This window comes from Aedes albopictus, chromosome 2 (assembly GCF_035046485.1).
Source record: "Aedes albopictus strain Foshan chromosome 2, AalbF5, whole genome shotgun sequence".
In the NCBI taxonomy this organism is placed as follows: domain Eukaryota; kingdom Metazoa; phylum Arthropoda; class Insecta; order Diptera; family Culicidae; genus Aedes; species Aedes albopictus.
Window position 1 is genome coordinate 118980919 of NC_085137.1, and position 18809 is coordinate 118999727.

The 18809-nt window shown below is 41.9% G+C and overlaps 1 protein-coding gene across 1 annotated transcript in view; it reads left to right on the plus strand.

The window, feature by feature from the left end:
• The first annotated feature begins 656 nt into the window (after positions 1-656).
• LOC134286175 (uncharacterized protein K02A2.6-like) overlaps positions 657-18809 on the plus strand; it is a 40543-nt gene continuing 22390 nt past the window's right edge. The window contains exons 1-2 of the mRNA XM_062847750.1: positions 657-1598; positions 1727-4843. Of these exons, the coding sequence (XP_062703734.1) occupies positions 657-1598; positions 1727-4843 (4059 nt within the window). The remainder of the gene's footprint in view (positions 1599-1726; positions 4844-18809) is intronic.

The following is an 18809-nucleotide window of genomic DNA, read 5'->3' on the forward strand; positions in this document are numbered from 1 at the left end:
GCCTTGGAGAATAAGGGTAGTGTGAGTCTACATGTATGTATAGAGCACGAGCACCCAACTTTTTCAATTCCGATTGCGTCGCCGCGTTGGTTTCCGCCGACTATGTTTGTGAATCCCAAACTAAGAGAGAGCGGCGCCTACTTGAATGGGTTGGTGGAAGTGTGGGCTGGCCAGGTCCGACCGGGGAGAGAAAGATGTGTGCGTGTGATATCGCTTCTAACTCTCTAACACAAATTACCCCCATAAGCCCAGTTTCGAGTTCAACAGGAATTGTTCAAGAAACTTCTTGACCGATTCCTGGCAGAAACTTTCTACGGTGACTGCCATTTGAACTGTCATTTCTTCGCAACTGCGTACTGCGATCGAACAAAAAACGGTTTCTTGAGCAATTCAGGCAAGGAATATCCCATGCATCAAGATAGGCTGAAAAATTCCTTCTGATCTGCAAACAGCCCTATAACATGAATGACTGCAGTAGTGAGAACAGTGTGTGTTGCAGTTTGTTTGATAGAAAAAAACACACCGCGGTTTGATTTTTACTTTGCCTCGCTCTGTCTAGTCGTGCTTGCTTGCAACATAATGTAAACAATCCAGAGAGTTAATTTGCTAGAAAGATAACTGGTATCACATTTTATTTTTCTCGATTATGCAGAATCATGGACGATAAGGACTGGCCGTTGCAGCCGTTCAACGAAGCAGTCGAGTCATCGGACCTCAGAAGAGAATGGGAGGAATGGCATCGTTCATTCGAGCTAATCCTTGAGATGAAACGTATCGAGTGTCAGCACGAGAAGCTCGTGTTGTTACTAGCCCGAGGAGGACGCGGATTACAGCGCATTTTTTACAATTTGCGTCCGGTAGCAGAGGAGATATACCCTGAACCGGTTCCGGTGCCGTTGATACCAAAGGAAACTCCCGAATACGACAATGCTGTCTTGAGGTTAAGTAAATTTCTCATCGGTAAACGCAATGTTCGGATTGAACTGGAACTGTTTCGTACGCTCAAACAATCGGAATCTGAGTCGTTCAGTCAATTTTTGTTGAGGTTGCGTACGCAGGCGGCACGCTGCGAATTTCAAGAGCGCGAGGAAATCGAGATTCTTCAGCAGGTGACTGTAGGAGCATTTGATGAGCGGGTCCGAGATAAAGGGCTCGAAGGGACATTCAACCTCGACGCGATCACCAACTACGCTATGAACAGGGAGATGCTTCTTAAGCAGAAAGAGAAAGCGAAGACTTTGAAGGAGGAACCAGCCGTAGTAGTGGCGGTGAAGCTGGAGCGGAATGCAAGGACTGCTTTCAGAGGAAAAATCAGAACCCGGCCATTCCAGTCTGGACCTAGACCAACCGGTGGCGAATGCAATCGGTGTGGTTCATACCGCCATTCGAATGATCACGTGCGTTGCCCAGCTAAGAAAGCCCGTTGCAATAACTGCGGAAAGATCGGCCACTTCGGTAGGAAATGCCGAGGCGGTTATAAACGCTTTGGTCGTCGCGAGACCTGGAAGAAACCGAAGGAAGAAGCCAACGTCGTTACCTCCGAAGATGACTGGAATGAAGAGCTACCTCGCCGTCCGGTTCCGGAAGACATTCAGCAGGTAAATTGAACTGTTACTTTGTTTCTTGTGGGTTCGTAGAATCCCAGTGATGTTAATGATGTTTGTGAACTGAATAAAGAAACTTGGAGAATTAAACGAAAATAACAGGGAATTATTATATTCATTAGGTCTCTTCTTCCCCTCGGAACAATGGAATCATAACTTGTCTGGTCAACAATTTCCCCGTCGATTTTCTCATTGACTCTGGGGCAGCGATTAATACAATTACCGAGGAGGTTTGGGCTGAACTACAGAGGAACAATGTTGATGTTGTTAAACGAAACGCTCAAGGGGATCGTCAGTTCTCGTCTTATGCCAGTGAGAAACCCCTCCGTGTTCTAGCTACTCTTGAGTCCAAAATTTCCATCAATCCCTCGAAACCGATTACCTATGCGGAGTTCTTCGTCATACAAGGGGCCAACCGTTCGTTATTGAGCAAAACAACAGCTGAAGAGCTGAATGTGTTGAAAGTCGGCCTAGATGTCCATCAGGTAGAGGAAACTGTAAACCCTTTTCCGAAGTTCCCCAATGTGCAAGTGAAGCTGTCAGTGGATCCTTCAATTCCACCCAAAAAGGTTGCATATCTCAGGATTCCAGAACCTATGAAAGATAAGGTTGATGAGAAGATTCAGGAGATGCTCCGACAGGACATTATTGAACCGGTTCGAGGTCCACCTGATTGGATTTCACCATTAGTGATCGTTCCCAAAGGAAAAGGAGACGTACGACTCTGCGTGAACATGAGGTTTCCGAATCAAGCGATTCAAAGGGAGCACTATCCAATCCCGGTGATTGATACCGTTTTGAACGAACTCCGGGGGTCAACGGTTTTCTCACGGCTAGACATGACCTCCGCCTATTATCATCTGGAACTTCATCCTGATTCCCGTAACGTCACAACATTCATGTCAAACCGAGGATTAATGCGTTTCAAGCGGCTCATGTTCGGGATAAACTGCGCTCCCGAAATATTTCAACGGGTGATGACGGAAATGTTGGCGGGAATCGATGGAGTCGTGGTTTATATAGATGACGTCGTAGTTGCCGGAAGAACTCTGGATGAACATGACATGAGGCTGCAGAAAGTACTATCGGTATTGGAGAGCAACAATGCGAAGCTGAATCTCGAGAAATGCGTATTTCGCGTTACAGAGCTGGAAATTCTGGGGTTCAAAGTAAATGCCCTCGGAATCCGCCCATCTGAGGAGAAGATTGCTGCAATTCGGAACTTTCGCCTGCCGGAAACGAAAGAGGAGGTCCGGAGCTTTCTGGGGCTCGTGAATTTTGTGGGCCACTTCATTCCAGATCTATCAACCCGCACGGAACCGCTTCGTAAATTCATTCGTGGAGAAATCGTAACCTTTGGGGAAAACCAGAAAGCAGCATTTGACGATCTTCGCAACGAGCTAACAACAAAAGTGAGGCAATTAGGTTTTTTCGATCCCAAGGACACGACAGAGCTTTACGTGGATGGCTCTCCAGTAGGCTTGGGGGCAGTGCTTATCCAGCGTGACAAGGCGCAGTGGCCCAGAATCATAAGCTTCGCCTCAAAAAGTCTGACGAATGCTGAACGTTTGTATCCTCAGACACAGCGTGAAGCATTAGCCGTAGTGTGGGCTGTGGAAAAGTACTATCTGTACTTGTTTGGACTCCGCTTCACAGTATTTACGGACCATAAAACTCTCGAATATATGTTCGAGGGGAAGTATCGTGATGGCAGGCGAGCGTGTTCGCGAGCACAGGGCTGGGCTTTGCGGCTCCAGCCTTATGACTTTCAGATCAAGCATATCCAGGGAGCAAATAACATTTCAGATGTCCTATCTCGTCTGTGCACTACTGAAGATGCGCCATTTGACGAGTCATCTCAGCACTTTCTCTGTGCTGTAGGAGAATCACCGGATGCCATTACTCTAGAAGAAATCCGCACTGAGACGGCACGTGATCCAACCCTCACCGGAGTTGTCGAAGCCATGAAAACTCAGAATTGGCCATCGGATCTGTTTCGATTCCAAGCTTTCAGCAAAGAATTAGGGTTGATTGATGGTATCGTGGTACGTGAGGACAGAATCGTCTTACCGTTGAAGTTGCGTCGGCGGGCATTGGACATCGCGCACCGAGGACACCCCGGAATCGTAGCAATGCGCCGCAATTTGCGACAATACGTGTGGTGGCCGTGTATGGACAAGGAAGTTTGCAGTGCTGTAACAGAATGTGTTGGATGTACTGCAGTTAGCGGTCTCAATCCACCTGAACCAATGAGTCGTAAAATGATGCCGGAGAGGGCTTGGCAAGAGATAGCCATTGACTTTCTGTCCGCCAAAGAGTTCGCTACTTTCTTGGTTGTGGTGGATTATTACAGCCGGTATCTTCACGTGATAGAAATGAAGAGCACGACTGCGACGAGGACGATTGAAGCGCTCATGAGGATTTTTAAAGACCACACGTTCCCTGAATCTATTCGCTCGGACAATGGGCCACCATTCTCAAGCGAAGAATTCTCTCAGTTCTGTGCCAGTAAAAACATCAAATTGGTGAAAGCCATACCATATTGGCCTCAAATGAATGGCCTGGTTGAACGCCAGAACCAGGGCATTCTGAAGGCTCTACGGATTTCCAAAGCTCTTAAAACTGATTGGCGGAAGAGCTTGGAGGACTACGTGTATATGTACAATACCACCCCTCACACGGTTACCGAGAAACCTCCCCTGGAACTGCTAACTGGGCGTCCGGTCAAAGACCTGTTGCCTTCCCTGCGGACAGATCCCCATTGGCAACGAGACGAAACCATACGAGAAAACGACGCGATGAAGAAAATGCAGGGTAAGCTTTATGCCGATCATCGCCGACATGCTAAGGAATCGGACATCTCCATCGGGGATATAGTGATGCTGAAGAGCTACGAGTCCGGAAAGCTTGAATCGACTTTCAAGATGGAGAAGTTCACGGTTCTGGAGCGAACCGGTACTGATACAGTTGTTGTCAACAAAGACGGAGTGAAATACCGGCGTCCGGTTGCCCACTTGAAAAAGTGGCCATCTCCATCGTTACCTTCCACCACCTCTGATTCTTCCACAGGTTCCCATAAAACCTCGGAGCAGGACGTCTTGAACCATGAACCCAAGGATGTGGAGCTTCCTCAAACTTCGTCGCCTATGTCTGCACCGAACCTAGCAGAGAGAAAGGAGGATGATCGGCAGACAACGTGTTCATCACGGAAGCGTGTCAACCACTCAGAGAATGATGCAGTACCCGAACAAAGCCGCCCTACAAGAACAAAAAAAGTGCCTAAACGATATACATGATTATTTTTTTTTTGACTATTGCTATTGATTCGATTATTTTGTAGAGAGTAGGAGAAGGATGTAGAGTTGGGAGCATAGAGAGGGAGAGAACTGCTTTACTAGATAGACGAGAGAGAGAAATATGAATTTGAGGGAGGTATCAGTTGACCTGTAAAACATACGCGAGTCAGAAATAAAGAGTTGTGTAGTACAGACGTGTTCAGTGTTTGCGCGAGTTATTTTGGAAGTGAGAACGCCACAACTGCGATTCTACAGTGTCGTTGTCGTCCGTCACCAGTGAGCCCAAGTACACGAATTCTTCAACCGCCTCGATGTCATCACCGTCGATATGAATTCGGGGTGGCGGGCGCGGTGATTCCTCCCTGGAGCCCTTTGCCATCATGTACTTTGTCTTCGACACATTAATGACGATTCCGAAAAGGATGTACGTTTCCGCCATCGTCTCAAATTTACGAGCAATAATGTCAATATCATCAGCGAAACCAAGCAGCTGAACGGACTTCGTGAAAATCGTTCCACTCGTGTTTATCCCCGCTCTCCTAATTACACCCTCTAAAGCAATGTTGAACAGCAAGCACGAAAGACCATCACCTTGCCGTAACCCTCTGCGAGATTCGAAGGGACTCGAGAGTGTCCCTGATACTCGAACTACGCACATCACTCTATCCATCGTCGCCTTCATCAACCGTGTCAGTTTATCCGGGAATCCGTATTCGTGCATAATCTGCCATAGCTGTTCTCGATCGATTGTATCAGAATACCGATTTGAAATCGATGATGTGGGCACGTTGTATTCGCGGCATTTCTGCAACACCTGGCGGATGGCGAACATCTGGTCCGTTGTAGCGCGTTCACCCATAAATCCAGCCTGATATTGTCCCACGAACTCTCTTGCAATCAGAGATGCCAGATATACAGATTTTTCTTTATTATACAGATTTTTGCCCTTCCATACAGACAAGATACAGAGTACAGAAAAATACAGTTTTTTGAAATGTGATACAGATTTCTACAGAAAGCATAAAATTTGAAGTAAATTTCAATGAATTCAGTGAAAACTTTGTAAATTGCTGCTTAAACATTTAATAATTTATAAAAATTTATACAGTTTCACACATGTTTTCGAAAAATAAATACCAGTGTTAGGAGGCATGCCGCGTTCGGAACGTTGACACCTTATTTATTTATTCTCTTTACATCAACAGACAACTTTGCCCCAATGATGGTTAAAACTATTTGATACTACCAACTATAACAACAGATAACACAAATACAAAATCACTATTCGTCAGCATTTGTACAAAATATCACAGAAAAATTACGTCTGATTGTTGCACGAGACAAATTAAAATCGAAACCGGTTGCTGCCCTATTGAACACTCGAAGAGCACCATGAATAGCGATATTCTGGCCGTAGTCGGTTCGTTGGAGCGGTAATCTCAGCATATAATTGTTTCGTAACGCTCTTGGACGGACGTTCAAATCAACTGCTGCCAGAATTGCTGGGCAGTCTGTTCTTCCTCGAATTGTGTCAGCCACAAACATAGCCCTGGCGATATTTCGGCGCGCCTGGAGAGTTTCCAACTGGATCAAACGACATCTACTCTCATAGCTCGGTAATCTAAACGGATCCTGCCATGGAACAATCAACAGCAGCTTCTATTTCGAGCAGCTTCAATACTGCAAATTTATTACCATTGTTAGCTAAAAGTTTCTTTACAATTTCATTACATTTTAAACTTACAAAGTAGTGTCAGTTAAAGCGACAAACAACTCTCCTAACACAGTGCACTCTCCTCGTAGTTCCTATCGGACTCACGGACAAAATTACACTGCCAAATCGCCGCACCTCACTGCAATAGGCAGCTCCGATCGAATCCTCGATACTTTAGTTTCAGGGTTGCCAGGTCCACTAAGCACGAAACGTAATGCGAGCATTCGTAACAACCAGTAAAATTTTAAAAACTTCAAAAAGTTACATTTTTGTTAGTTTTTATTGAAATCTAGGACTCCCGGTATCTGCTATACCCTCAAACACGGCGATACAGAAAAATCTGTATTGATACAGATTTTTGATGAAAATAATCTGGCATCTCTGCTAGCAATCGGTGATATTTTTTTTTGTTTTTATTTATGTGTATTTTAACTAGTTGCTAATTCTACACTCAATCGGTGATAGTCGGCGGCATAAAATTTGAGAGAGTATCTTGTAGGCAGCGCTCAGTAGTGTGATCGCGCGGTAGTTCCCGCAATCCAACTTGTCGCCCTTTTGGTAGATGGGACACACGATACCTTCCATCCATTCCTCCGGTAATACTTCCTCCTTCCAAATTTTGGTAATGACCCAGAGTAGTGCTCTCACCAGTGCTTCTCCACCGTATTTTACAAGCTCGCTTGGTTGATCTGCTCCAGCGGCTTTGTTGTTTTTCAACCGGCCAACCTCCTCCTCAATCTCCTGGAGGTCAGGGGCTGGAAGTCTTTCGACCTGTGCACATACTCCTAGATCTGTTACCACGCCACCTTCGGTACTTGCAACGTCGCCATTGAGGTGCTCATCGTAATGCTGCCGCCACCTCTCGACCACCTCACGCTCGCTCGTGAGAATATTCCCGTGATTATCTCGGCACATGTCGGCTTGTGGCACAAAGCCACTACGCGAGCGGTTCAGCTTCTCGTAGAACTTTCGTGTGTCCTTAGCGGGGTACAGCTCTTCCATCGCTTCGCGATCTCGTTCTTCCTGCTGGCGCTTCTTTATCCGGAAGACTGAGGTATGCCTGTTCCGCACCTGTCTGTAACGTGCCCAGTGAATCAAAATTCAACCATCGCGCAACAATAATGACAATGTCGCAACCTGTATTTGTTGCGACAAACAAACCCATGCGACATATGTTTGTCCCAACTTGAAAATAATGGGATTAACATCGTACACCACGAGTTTAGAGATTTTTAAGCCTTGCATTGCGATTTTCGAACGGTAACTTCGAGTTGGTAAACACTGCAACTCTGGTGAAGCTCTATCATCAAACAGTTTCGAGGTTAGCAATAATTGATTATTCACGAGTTGAAAAGTACGCAACAAATTCAGCTTCCGTTTTAACTGCAACAAAAAATTTCGAGATTATGTCATTATCTGCTACCAGTAGGGATAATGAGTAATCGTCGCACCTTCTTTGTTGCTTGTTTTGTGCCTCTTTTGTCTGACAATTCTCTTCACGTTACGTGCCTCATTCGCTCTCGTACGGTGTTGCAGCATTCTCGCCCATGCTGCATTCTTCTCGTTTTTCAACTGTTCACATTCGCCGTCGTACCAGTCGTTTCTGTGATTCGGAGTCGCGAAGCCTAGTGCTGTAGCTGAGGCACTACCTATGGCGGATCGGATGTCCCTCCAGCCATCTTCAAGTGTAGCTGCGCCAAGCTGCTCTTCGGTTGGTAGGGCCACTGCTAACTGCTGCGCGTAGTCTTGAGCCACTTCTACGTTACGCAGCAGCTCGATGTTGATCCGCGGCGTTCGACTTCGACGCGTGGTGATAACTGTCGAACGGATGAAATTGGCACTCTCAGTATTGAAAATCAAACGATTTATTTTATTCTGCCCGACGTTTCAGCTGTCGAAAGTTTTGTGCGCATGCATACAGCGACTAAGTAGTGATCCGAATCTATATTCGCACTGCGGTATGTGCGGACATTGGTTATATCCGAGAAGAATTTACCGTCGATTAGAACGTGGTCGATTTGATTTTCTGTTTGTTGGTCGGATGATCTCCAGGTGGCTTTGCGTGGATATCTTTGCGGGGGAAGATATCTTTGCGGAGGAAGAAGTTCACCTCCTTGGTGAACAAACGCTCGAATCGTACCTCCTCAATCTAGCTGAAGTCAGAAGGACAACAGTGCCCAGGCTGCACTACCAGCTAAGCACACAACTCTTAGCTGGCGGTCTTTGTCATCGCTTGACCCGTGGAAGCGTGAGGTAGGAACTTGTGAGGACCAGAGCTATGTTGGGCGCTCTCCTTATCGATTTACCGTTTTGCAGCCCAGTGTGTATGAATGTCAGAGCAATCAAACGTTGTAATCTGTATGTTCTCCAGTACCTAGTGTTGCATTTTGAATTCTGATTGATTCATCATGTGTATACCTGAAAACCATTGTCGACAAAACCAACTGAGATAGGGGATGATACTTTCTATAGCGATTCGTTTTTTTGTTTTCTGTGATTTCTGTGATTATAGTCGATTAATGTAATCTGATGTATGAGAAGCCAAACTTGTATATAAACATCAACAACCCATCCATTCGCACGCCTCTGAGCTCGATCGGGAATTTCATTGCTCAGAATAAATGCTATTTTGTTATCGATGTTGTGCGTAACTTTTTGGCTTACGGGTGCAAATTGTTTCAAAAGCAGCAACAGATACCGAGGACCAGAGCCTGTGCGATGAATTCCACTGTTATTGTCTCCGCCTCTCCGATGCCCTTTTAAGCTGCTGCTACTTCTGCTGCACACCGTCACATCCATCAGTTTCGATAATAAATTTCATTTTATGCATGCATTAAACGCGAATCCATGGCGGGAGAAAGATCCCTCGGCCTTCATTATTCAACATTATCGAGCATATATATTTAAATTTGGCCCGGTTGTGGACAAAACAGAAGTACACGCGGTCGCCCCATCCCTCGGCATCTGCCGCAACGAAATGATTATAATTTTCGAGAATAAAATATTTCTAGCTAGCGGCCAATCTGCGACCGACCGATCGATCGATCGACCGAGAGAAACATGTCCCCATCCATCCATGCATCCGGCGATAGGATCAGTGATCGAGAACCCCCGTTCAAATCTGTCGCTCATAATTGCGTTTTTCCATTTTCTGTCCCAGCCGGCCCATCGCCGATCACCGATCGTCCTGCGTACTAATGTTACCTTATTACGGAAAGCACTCTTAAGTATAGTGTACGGTTCACCCTGACGAAAACCGAAAAAAGATCACCGCGGAGAAGGGATCAACTGGCGAACGAGCGCACCATCTGGATCCGGCTTCCTACCTTTACTGAGTAGGGGAGAGTGGGGAAAATGCACCTGCAAAGGAAAAGCAAATTTGAGTTGTTAACAAAGATCCACAACGGCGTCGCATTTATGCAATCATAAACAACAAGATACAGAACTTGTTACCAATGGCTTTTGCGCAATTTAATGAATCAAGTGATAGTTCGTTTCACCCATAAACACTCAATTTATACCGATTCTCCCCAACCGGAGCTTATCGCGCATTATCTCCGACCGCAGCTGCCTATTAGCGAAGACATTTTATTTTGAAGATTATCGTGATTGGCGGGAGCGGCCACTTGAGGGATTTTGAGTTATGGCTACCACCGCACTTCCCAGCGGCCATTTTCCGTTGATGAACACAGTTCTCCAGTTCATATATTTTTTCCCAGGATCGTGTTCTACTGTTGCGGGTTGGGATCGACGAGAGGAGGAGGTATGAAAATTCCCCATCCCCGTTTACATACACGAGCAAATATACACGATAGGGGTTGGCCGGCCACCCCATTCACCGCCGGGAGCCACGGAGATCGACCGTAACAGATAGGGTGCGCGCAGTTGGCGTCGTCGTTGTCGTCGTCGTCCGTCACACAGGAAATCATATTTTCTTCTCCGCGATGGTACGACGTCGCGTCGGTTGGAGATTGATTGCGGCCGACGGCAACGGTTGAACCAATCTACCGTTGTTACCGTGCTGCTGTTCCTGCTTCTATAGCAGTAGTCAACAGCGATGGTGATTTCGTATTTAATTCTAATAAATAGTTATGACTTTACGGAGCTTAACACTGATCAACACTGATGCTTTTAACAAAACATTTTCGATCATGAGAGTACCACTGACAATTCAGGCATCGTTAAAGTTTACAACATTATTCACTAAATTAACGATAGTGCTTCATAATTACTAAGCCTGAGCTTGAGTTAACAAAAATGAATACCGAAAAAATGGTAAACTAAATCATTAAGTAATCTTGATTTAACGACTGTAAAGTTTTCTATCAAATATGGTTTGGCATGCAGTCAAAGGAAACAGAGGTTATCTATTTTCCGACGTTTCGGTGCATATTTGATAAATCATTAAGAACTTAGGATATCGGTACCTCTCTTCAACTCATGTGCCATATTTGTTTTATTTTGTCTCAATAGCTAGAGATGTGCACCGGCTGCAAGATATATTTTTTTCACGCCGTCGAATTCAATGAATCTTCTATGCGCCGCCAACTTAAAACTCAACACACACCTTCGTCCATTTTATCCATGGTCTTTAGCCCATTCCGGTAAATTACATTTAAAAGTCTCTATTAAAAATGCTCTGGTTTAGAATTTTGCATCCCTGTGTAGTGTGATTCAATTTAGGTGGATTTTCTACAAATTATGTGAATTTCAGTTTGCCGGGATTTCATCGCGTTTCGGACTGTGGTCAAAAAGTTTAAGAGGGTGACTCAAAGAAAAAAGTCAGTAAGGCCGATACAAATATTGAAATCACCCCCCCCCTCCCTTCAAAAATCCCAAAATATTGAAGGGGCGAAAAAAAACATGGCTGCTCATGACCTCATTTTCAATAGAAAAATGTTTACAAGCAGTTTTTTTTCAATAGTTCAAAAATATTTTTTCAATAGTTGGCATAATTTGTATTTTTTAAATAGTTTTTTTTTCGTTTGTTCCTTATTTATTTTTGCCCCCCCCCCTCGTACCCGGCGAGTAACCTCGGACATAAAAGAAAAATAATATTTGCATCGGCCTGACTTAAAAAACCATAATAAATCCACCGAGCGATGGTGACGCCTTTCTTGTGTCTTTGGAAACCCATTTCAACAAAACTTATATGACATAAATATCACGCTTTCATACGTTTAAAAGAAATCCGTCTTGGAAAGTCTGGTCTCCATTTTTGGATTCCAGACATCTTCCCCATACCGAATATAACCATATTGCCTAAATTGCCCTTCTTAGAGCCTAAAACACCATTGAACATGCGTCATCTAGAAGTTGGTGCCGCCAACTTAGATTTTTATCGCCATCTTAGACATTCTGGTTGCCATTTTTGGAGGCCTGACATCTTCCGTTTACCTAATTAGAGGGTCTTGCCCGGGATTTCCCTGGACAGAATTCCCGGGATATCCCGGGATCTGAAAACTTCCGAATCCCGGGATATTTTTCTGAAATTCCCGGCATTTCCCAAAAATACATTTTTTTCACAAAAAATGTGAAATATGTTAACATCTGCAAAGTTTTCATTCAACAAATCTAATGTAGATCTTTCTAGATGTTTCTGGAGTAATCCCTTTAGAATATTCTATTGTTATATAAAATTCAATTAAATTATGAGGAAAATCCGTGGAATTTTCAGAGAAAACGGATAAACTATTCCTATCTTCTGAAGGACTTTGATATTCTGTGGAATATTTTTTGACGATTTCGTAAAGATATTTTCGATGAAACTCGTTGAGACATTTTTTTTCTTATGTCTAGGTGAAATTTCCTGCGGAACTCATTAGAATATTTTGATCAGAAAACACTAGAGATAGTTTTAACGAAATTTCTAAGAGAATTTTGGGATTTATTAACAGAAAAAACAGTACACCGCTTTCAGAATTTCTGCAGAAATTCCTTCGATGATTTATGGTAAAAAACAGAACAATCTGTATAACACTGTCGAGGTTAAAGCACAACCTAATAGGGAAACCAGTATTTTTTTAGGCTGAAGTTTTTCATCACTTTAGAAAATTGTGCAATATCGAAGTGCAAGAAATAAAATAATGCAAATCTTGCTATAAAATCTAAGAATAAAATGTAATGCCATAGAATAGCAATAATAAAAATATAAAAAAGTGGTGCAAAAATCAAAAAAAAAAAAAAAAAAATTTCTGAAGATTGCAATTTTGCCAAATAAATCGAAAAAATGATCAATAGGGTTTCGGGATACAAATGTTGGAAGGGAAATAATGAGGAAATTTTTGAAATAGTTTTTTAAGACTATTTAAGGGTTTTTTTGAAGATATTCATATTAATTTCACAAAATTTTGATAAGAGGGTCTGACTTGAATTACTCTGGTTTTTTTCCACAGTTTCTATTATATATTTCATCAAAAATTCTAATCGGAATTCCCCAATTTGAACATCAATTTATTTCCAAACATAATTGAATTGCTTAACACATTTTCTTGAAGAAAAAAACAAAATTCCTACAAATAAAATCTTAAGAAATTGTCGTTTGAAATTTTCAAATCGCCATTCTAACCTTTCTCCATCCAAACTTCGTCATAAAAATATCAATTTTGTTACGAAAAATAACATAAGAGAGACCGAGTTCATTTAATAATTACCGCAGAAATTCTATTAAATATCTATTTATAAATCCCTCTAGGAATGTAAATGTAGTTGGAAACGAGTTAAAAAGTCCAATGAAAACTTTTATTAAAATTCTACAAGGGAGATAGAAGGGATTTCTCTAGAAAACTCATCAAGTTCTGTCAAAAGTATTGATCGGATTAATATGACAGAATAGTCCAAGTAAACGTGTTCCGATAGAAGATAAGTACTTGATTTGAACACGTTCAAATATCTTTGAATATCTCAATGCCCTTACGCAATCAAATGTCTATGAAGTATGTATTTATTTCGAATATAATGATTATTGGTTGATCGAATTTTATAAAAAGTTTTAAAGAAATCGTTTTATTAGTTTTTCCATCGTTTTTCGCAAAATTTTGATTTTTCCCGGGATCCCGGGAAATCCCGGGATTTGGAAAATTACTTCAAATGTTATGCTTTCTTATCACAATTTAAAAATCTGTATTTTTCTGAACTCTGTATTTGTCATTGTCTGTATAGAAGGTCAAATTCTGTATAATATTGAAAAATCTGTATATCTGGCATCTCTGCCTGTGTTCCTAATGACGATTATTCAAGATGTTTAATATGAATTCCAAAAAAAATTCCTCTCGGAGATTCTTCTAGAAACTTATTGTAGGGATTCCTCCTGAAATCCCATCTGAGATTGCTTCAGGATTTTTTCTAAGGATGTATCCAGAAACTTCATCTGTGGGCAAATTCAGTAATGCCATCTGGAGATACCTTCAGGAATTTCTGCAGCAGATTCTTTAAGGATATACATTGGGAGATCCCTTTGAAAACTTTCAGAAGGAATTAATGGAGGGTTTTCTCCTATAAGAATCTCTTAAAAGATTCCCAGGAAGAACTCTTGACAGATATTCAGAAGGAGTTTTTACCTAAGACTATTCTGAAGGGAATCCAACAGAAGCCCATGGATAAATAACTGTAGGAATTCCCCAGGATAAACTTCAGGAGAAATTCCTTGACAAATGTCAAATGGATTTTCTGGAAGAATACCAGAGAAGAATACTCGGGGTAATTTCTTGAAAAATAAAAACTCTTGAAAGAACCCACGAGTAAGTTTTAAAGGAACTCCTGGAAGGATCCCAGAAGGAACTTCTAAAGGTTTTCCTAATTTTTGGAGAATTTTTAAAAGGAAATCTTTGAGGATTCTCAGAAAGAAATCCCAGTGGATACCTAGAGGAAAATCTTAAAAGAGTATCTGAAGGCACTCCTGTAGGGTTTTCGAAAGAAGTTCTTAAAGGAATCCCAGTAATAAATTCGGGAGAAATTCCAAAGAAGATTACCTGGAGGGATCCCAACATTCTTGAAGTAACATTAGAAGATATTTACTCATTGGGGGAATTCCACGAGTAATCCCAACAGCAACTCCGTCCTAAATCCCATCAAAAATACTTCTGAACGAATTAATCCCATTGTTTTAGAACCTTTGAAATTGATTTCTAGAAGAGTGCTTGGACAAATTCGGTCAACGGATTCCAAACTTAGAAGAAGTTGACGCTCAGGCTATTTTGACACTTGTCTACTAACTGTCTAGTGGATAAGGCTTTGTCTCGCTAATTCTTAGATGATAACTTTGATTTCCGATCTGGTTCGGATAGTTTTGTATATATCCAGGACATATAGGGATACATGATACACACAACATGAAAATTCACACAATGAGAGACAAAGAAAGTCCTTCAGTTAATAACGGTGGAAATAAGAAGAGTTATTTTGACTCGCCGTGCAACTTGTTGGCCAGTATGAAACCAGGTTGAGATCACCAAAATCTGACTATTTACGCTGCTATGCATGATCCTTCTATAAATTTAAAACAATTTACAGGCGTATTGTTACTATGTAAAGTTTTTTCCCGTTATTATTTATTGACACGTTAATAAAAAAAAAAATACAAAAATGCATAAATAAGTTATACCAGGATAATCGAGTCATTTTCCCCGGATAATCTAATCACGGATAATCGAGCCCCCGGATAATTGAACCCTCGGATAATCGATTCCGACCTGTATTGCATGCTTTAGAGCATAAAGCTCAATTAAACAGCCACCATCTCGAGTTTTGAGCCGCCATCTTGGATTTTGGACGGCCATCTTTTATACTCTGCTCGCCATTTTTGGAGTTTAGACTTCTACGCCACACGAAAATATACACACACAGTTTTCCGCTTAGCAATAGGGCTCTGCCTACATTTGACGACTGATGCAGTACCTACACAAGAAACAGAACTAGCTGAATAACAGTTTCTTACGCTAAATTTTGTTTAAGAGTGGCTTGTACCAGTCTTGTACAGCCAAAATGTTTGTTGGGTAATGATCGATTTGATTTAGCCACAAGCCGTCATGGGAAATACAAAATTACGTGTGGTACGTTCTCATATTGCTAGCTTTTGGAATCCGCCTCTGTTCTGGAGTCACCCATAAGGATCCTGATCGCCCCTTCTGGGTTCTTATCTAAAACGAAAAAAAACTTATCGATAAGCTTTACTCGGAATCACACAGCATTGTTTTATTTTACATCAAGAGTCTGCCCCTTCCATGGTTGATACAATTTAAGTTTCAAGGCGTTTGTTTGTCGTGATTGCATTCCTTCCCCAGTGGGATGTGAAAATGATTCATGGTACAAGTTCATGCAGCAACAGATAACCCAAATAATTCAAAATTCCTTAGTTTGGAATAAAGAATGATGTTCTCAGAACTCGTTACTCGACTGTTGACGTGCCACATCGCCAAAAAACTGATTAGTAATTCAACATAATAGCTTCAATCGTCAATTATCATATGTCAAACAAATGAGATATCATCGGAAGAAAAAAATCTCCTCATTTGATCGTTTGTAGGTTGGGACATTGAAATGCGAACAAACCATCGTGTAGCTTCGGACCAGATTAAATCTGTGAACAAACAAGATACAAAACGATAGAAATGTTGCTTTTTAACTTTTGCCGCCTGCCACCAAAGTCCGAAGGCCCAGGTGAAATTCGCTCCGGACAAGTCCCAGACAAATCTTGATGTGTGTCATTTCTCTTGATGGCAATCAATCTATTTCAGCATGTGGGATTATTACCATCCGTCCATCGGTTGTTGAGTTCCGTCCCGCGCGCTCGGTTTGAGAACTTGGAGGGAAAATGGCCACGAACCATTTCGACTTTGCATATAGTTTACACTTCAACAGAAGTGATCCAAACGCCTAAATCCAATAGCACAAACCGGTAATAGAACAACCGCATGTGTTTTATTTCTCCCTCAATTCCGTACGGTATCGACACCAAAATATTTGGATTGTGTTTTTGTGTCTTACAAACGATTTGAAAGCATTGCTGAGTGGATTAACGCTCCAAGTGGACTGCACTACTGAGGGCAGATTGTTCAACGCCAGGGGTGAATGGGGGATCAGTCGCTGCTACCGTTAGTCACTTCACGTGTGTAGGGGTCGTTGTTGGTTCGGATTGCAGGCTTATCGAGAGTTGGTCGGTCGCTGAATGCTTCAGCACTGTTTGGAGATACCAGTAGCGTGGCTTTTTGGATTTCCCCCAATTTGTTGCGGTTGCCATGGTGGACTCCTGGATTACGTGAAATATACACGAGGCTGCAAATAAGGCATTAGCCTGTAGGGGGCGAACGACATGGCTTGTCGAGTTCAATTAACACGGATGGTGGAATTGATATGTGCTAAGCTGAGTGTCATGGGAGGAATTCCGTAGAGCAAGGAATATTTCAATCAGTAAGGGCTTATTCAAAGTACAAAGTTTTTTTTTTCCTTCTAAACCATAGGGGGATAATCTGCTCAACAGACACCCTAACAGAAGGTTAGGGTAGTGTAGGTCTGACAGGCCGTCTTCTACAACAAAAGTAAAATCCAGGACTACTCTCTCCTCGTACCCACTAAACCATCCCAAGTAACATTTTTAGTTTTCTCATTGCCTACAAGCTGTTGTTACAATCAAACAGTTAAAACTAATTTTAAAGCTTAGAAATCCTAACAGCTTCAATAAACCCGCAATAAAACCCATTAAAACCCAAAAGGGCCCACCCTACAGGAGGTTGGTAAAACCAACTCTTAAAACCTTATGTATGCTACTTGGTTTTGTGGCATATTTTGTTGTGTAGGTCGCAAGAAGACCAACATGCCGTTTTGGAGTTCGTACAATATCCTGAAAGAACGATTAAAACCAAAGAATCAAACTGAATCTGAAAATAAAATCATCACATAAATTGGCAGTAAAATGCACACTATTAATAATGCAAGAACGGAAATTATATCAATCATCCATGTCCATAATGTTTATTTGCAAATTTTTACGGGGAAAACCCTGTTGCTGTGGCAAAAAAAATCTATGCCAAAAAAAATTAATCGTGAAATGCAATGAACTGTTTCCAAAAAAGGCGGTGCGCCACGCCATTTTGAGGTTTTTGGCATATAAATAATAATCATTTTAATTCCTCGTGCAAAACCATGAATTCAATTTACAGTCCAAACATCAACATGGCGTACACACTTGGCAAGCCGGAATTGATCATCGTAATGAAAAATATGGATGCCGTCAAGTTAAATCTTCCTGGTTTTGTTTCAGATGGTTTAGGATCAGTTAGTATGAAAGGAACATGTTCTAGAGTAGTTGTTCTTTATGAATACGATGCAATGACTAGCAAACACCTACTTATTCTTAACACATAATTATGTGCGCAACACAAATACTGTTAAGTTTTAGGAAAGTGTGGGCTCGGACTGAATGCTCTTAAGAACACTTCGCTTGACCGACAGCCGTCAAAAATGTAAACAAACCCAAAAATTTTGGTATTTTCTTGAGTTGTTGGTGGTGTTTCGTGTTTTTAAGGCTGTTTGAGTGCTTCGTGCGTGAGTATATTGTATTATTTGATCTTACGCCGACTGCGGCTGGTCGCGATAGTGTCATTATTTATGCACAATTGTAGTGCCAGACCCAGAACGTACGATGCAATACCCACCCATCAGTTGCTTCGGAAGCCCCGATTGCGATCGAACTTTAGTGAAGGATGCTGGTTTGATCACCTGGTCAGGAAAATCTTGTCCACCCGAGGTTTTCTAATCACGTATATTTCAATCATAATGACCTCAAATTGTGCTTAATCGATTATCTTTTCATTTGTGTAGCGTATAAAATTTATTGTTCAAGAGAACATCGTATTGCAGTAACCTTCTTGAGTTAGTTTTAATGCTTCCTCCGGTAATTCCGAAACGGTTTAATATTGCTTTATTATGACTTTATGCAATTCATCAGGTTTTAAGACCGATAATTTGAGACGTGCAAGCGGCTTCGAAAGAAGCTTTAAGATGAAGTTTTAATACGTACTTAACAGTTCGCTTACAATACCATTATTGCTTATCAAAAAAGCAAGCAAATAGGTTTTATTCCTAGGACTTCTAGATATCTACAAACTGTTTTAAAGTTGCTTTTGTTGTTAAAACTGTTTACTACATGAACTGCTTCATTAAACCTAAAAGGGCTTACCAAATCCATTACAAAACCTT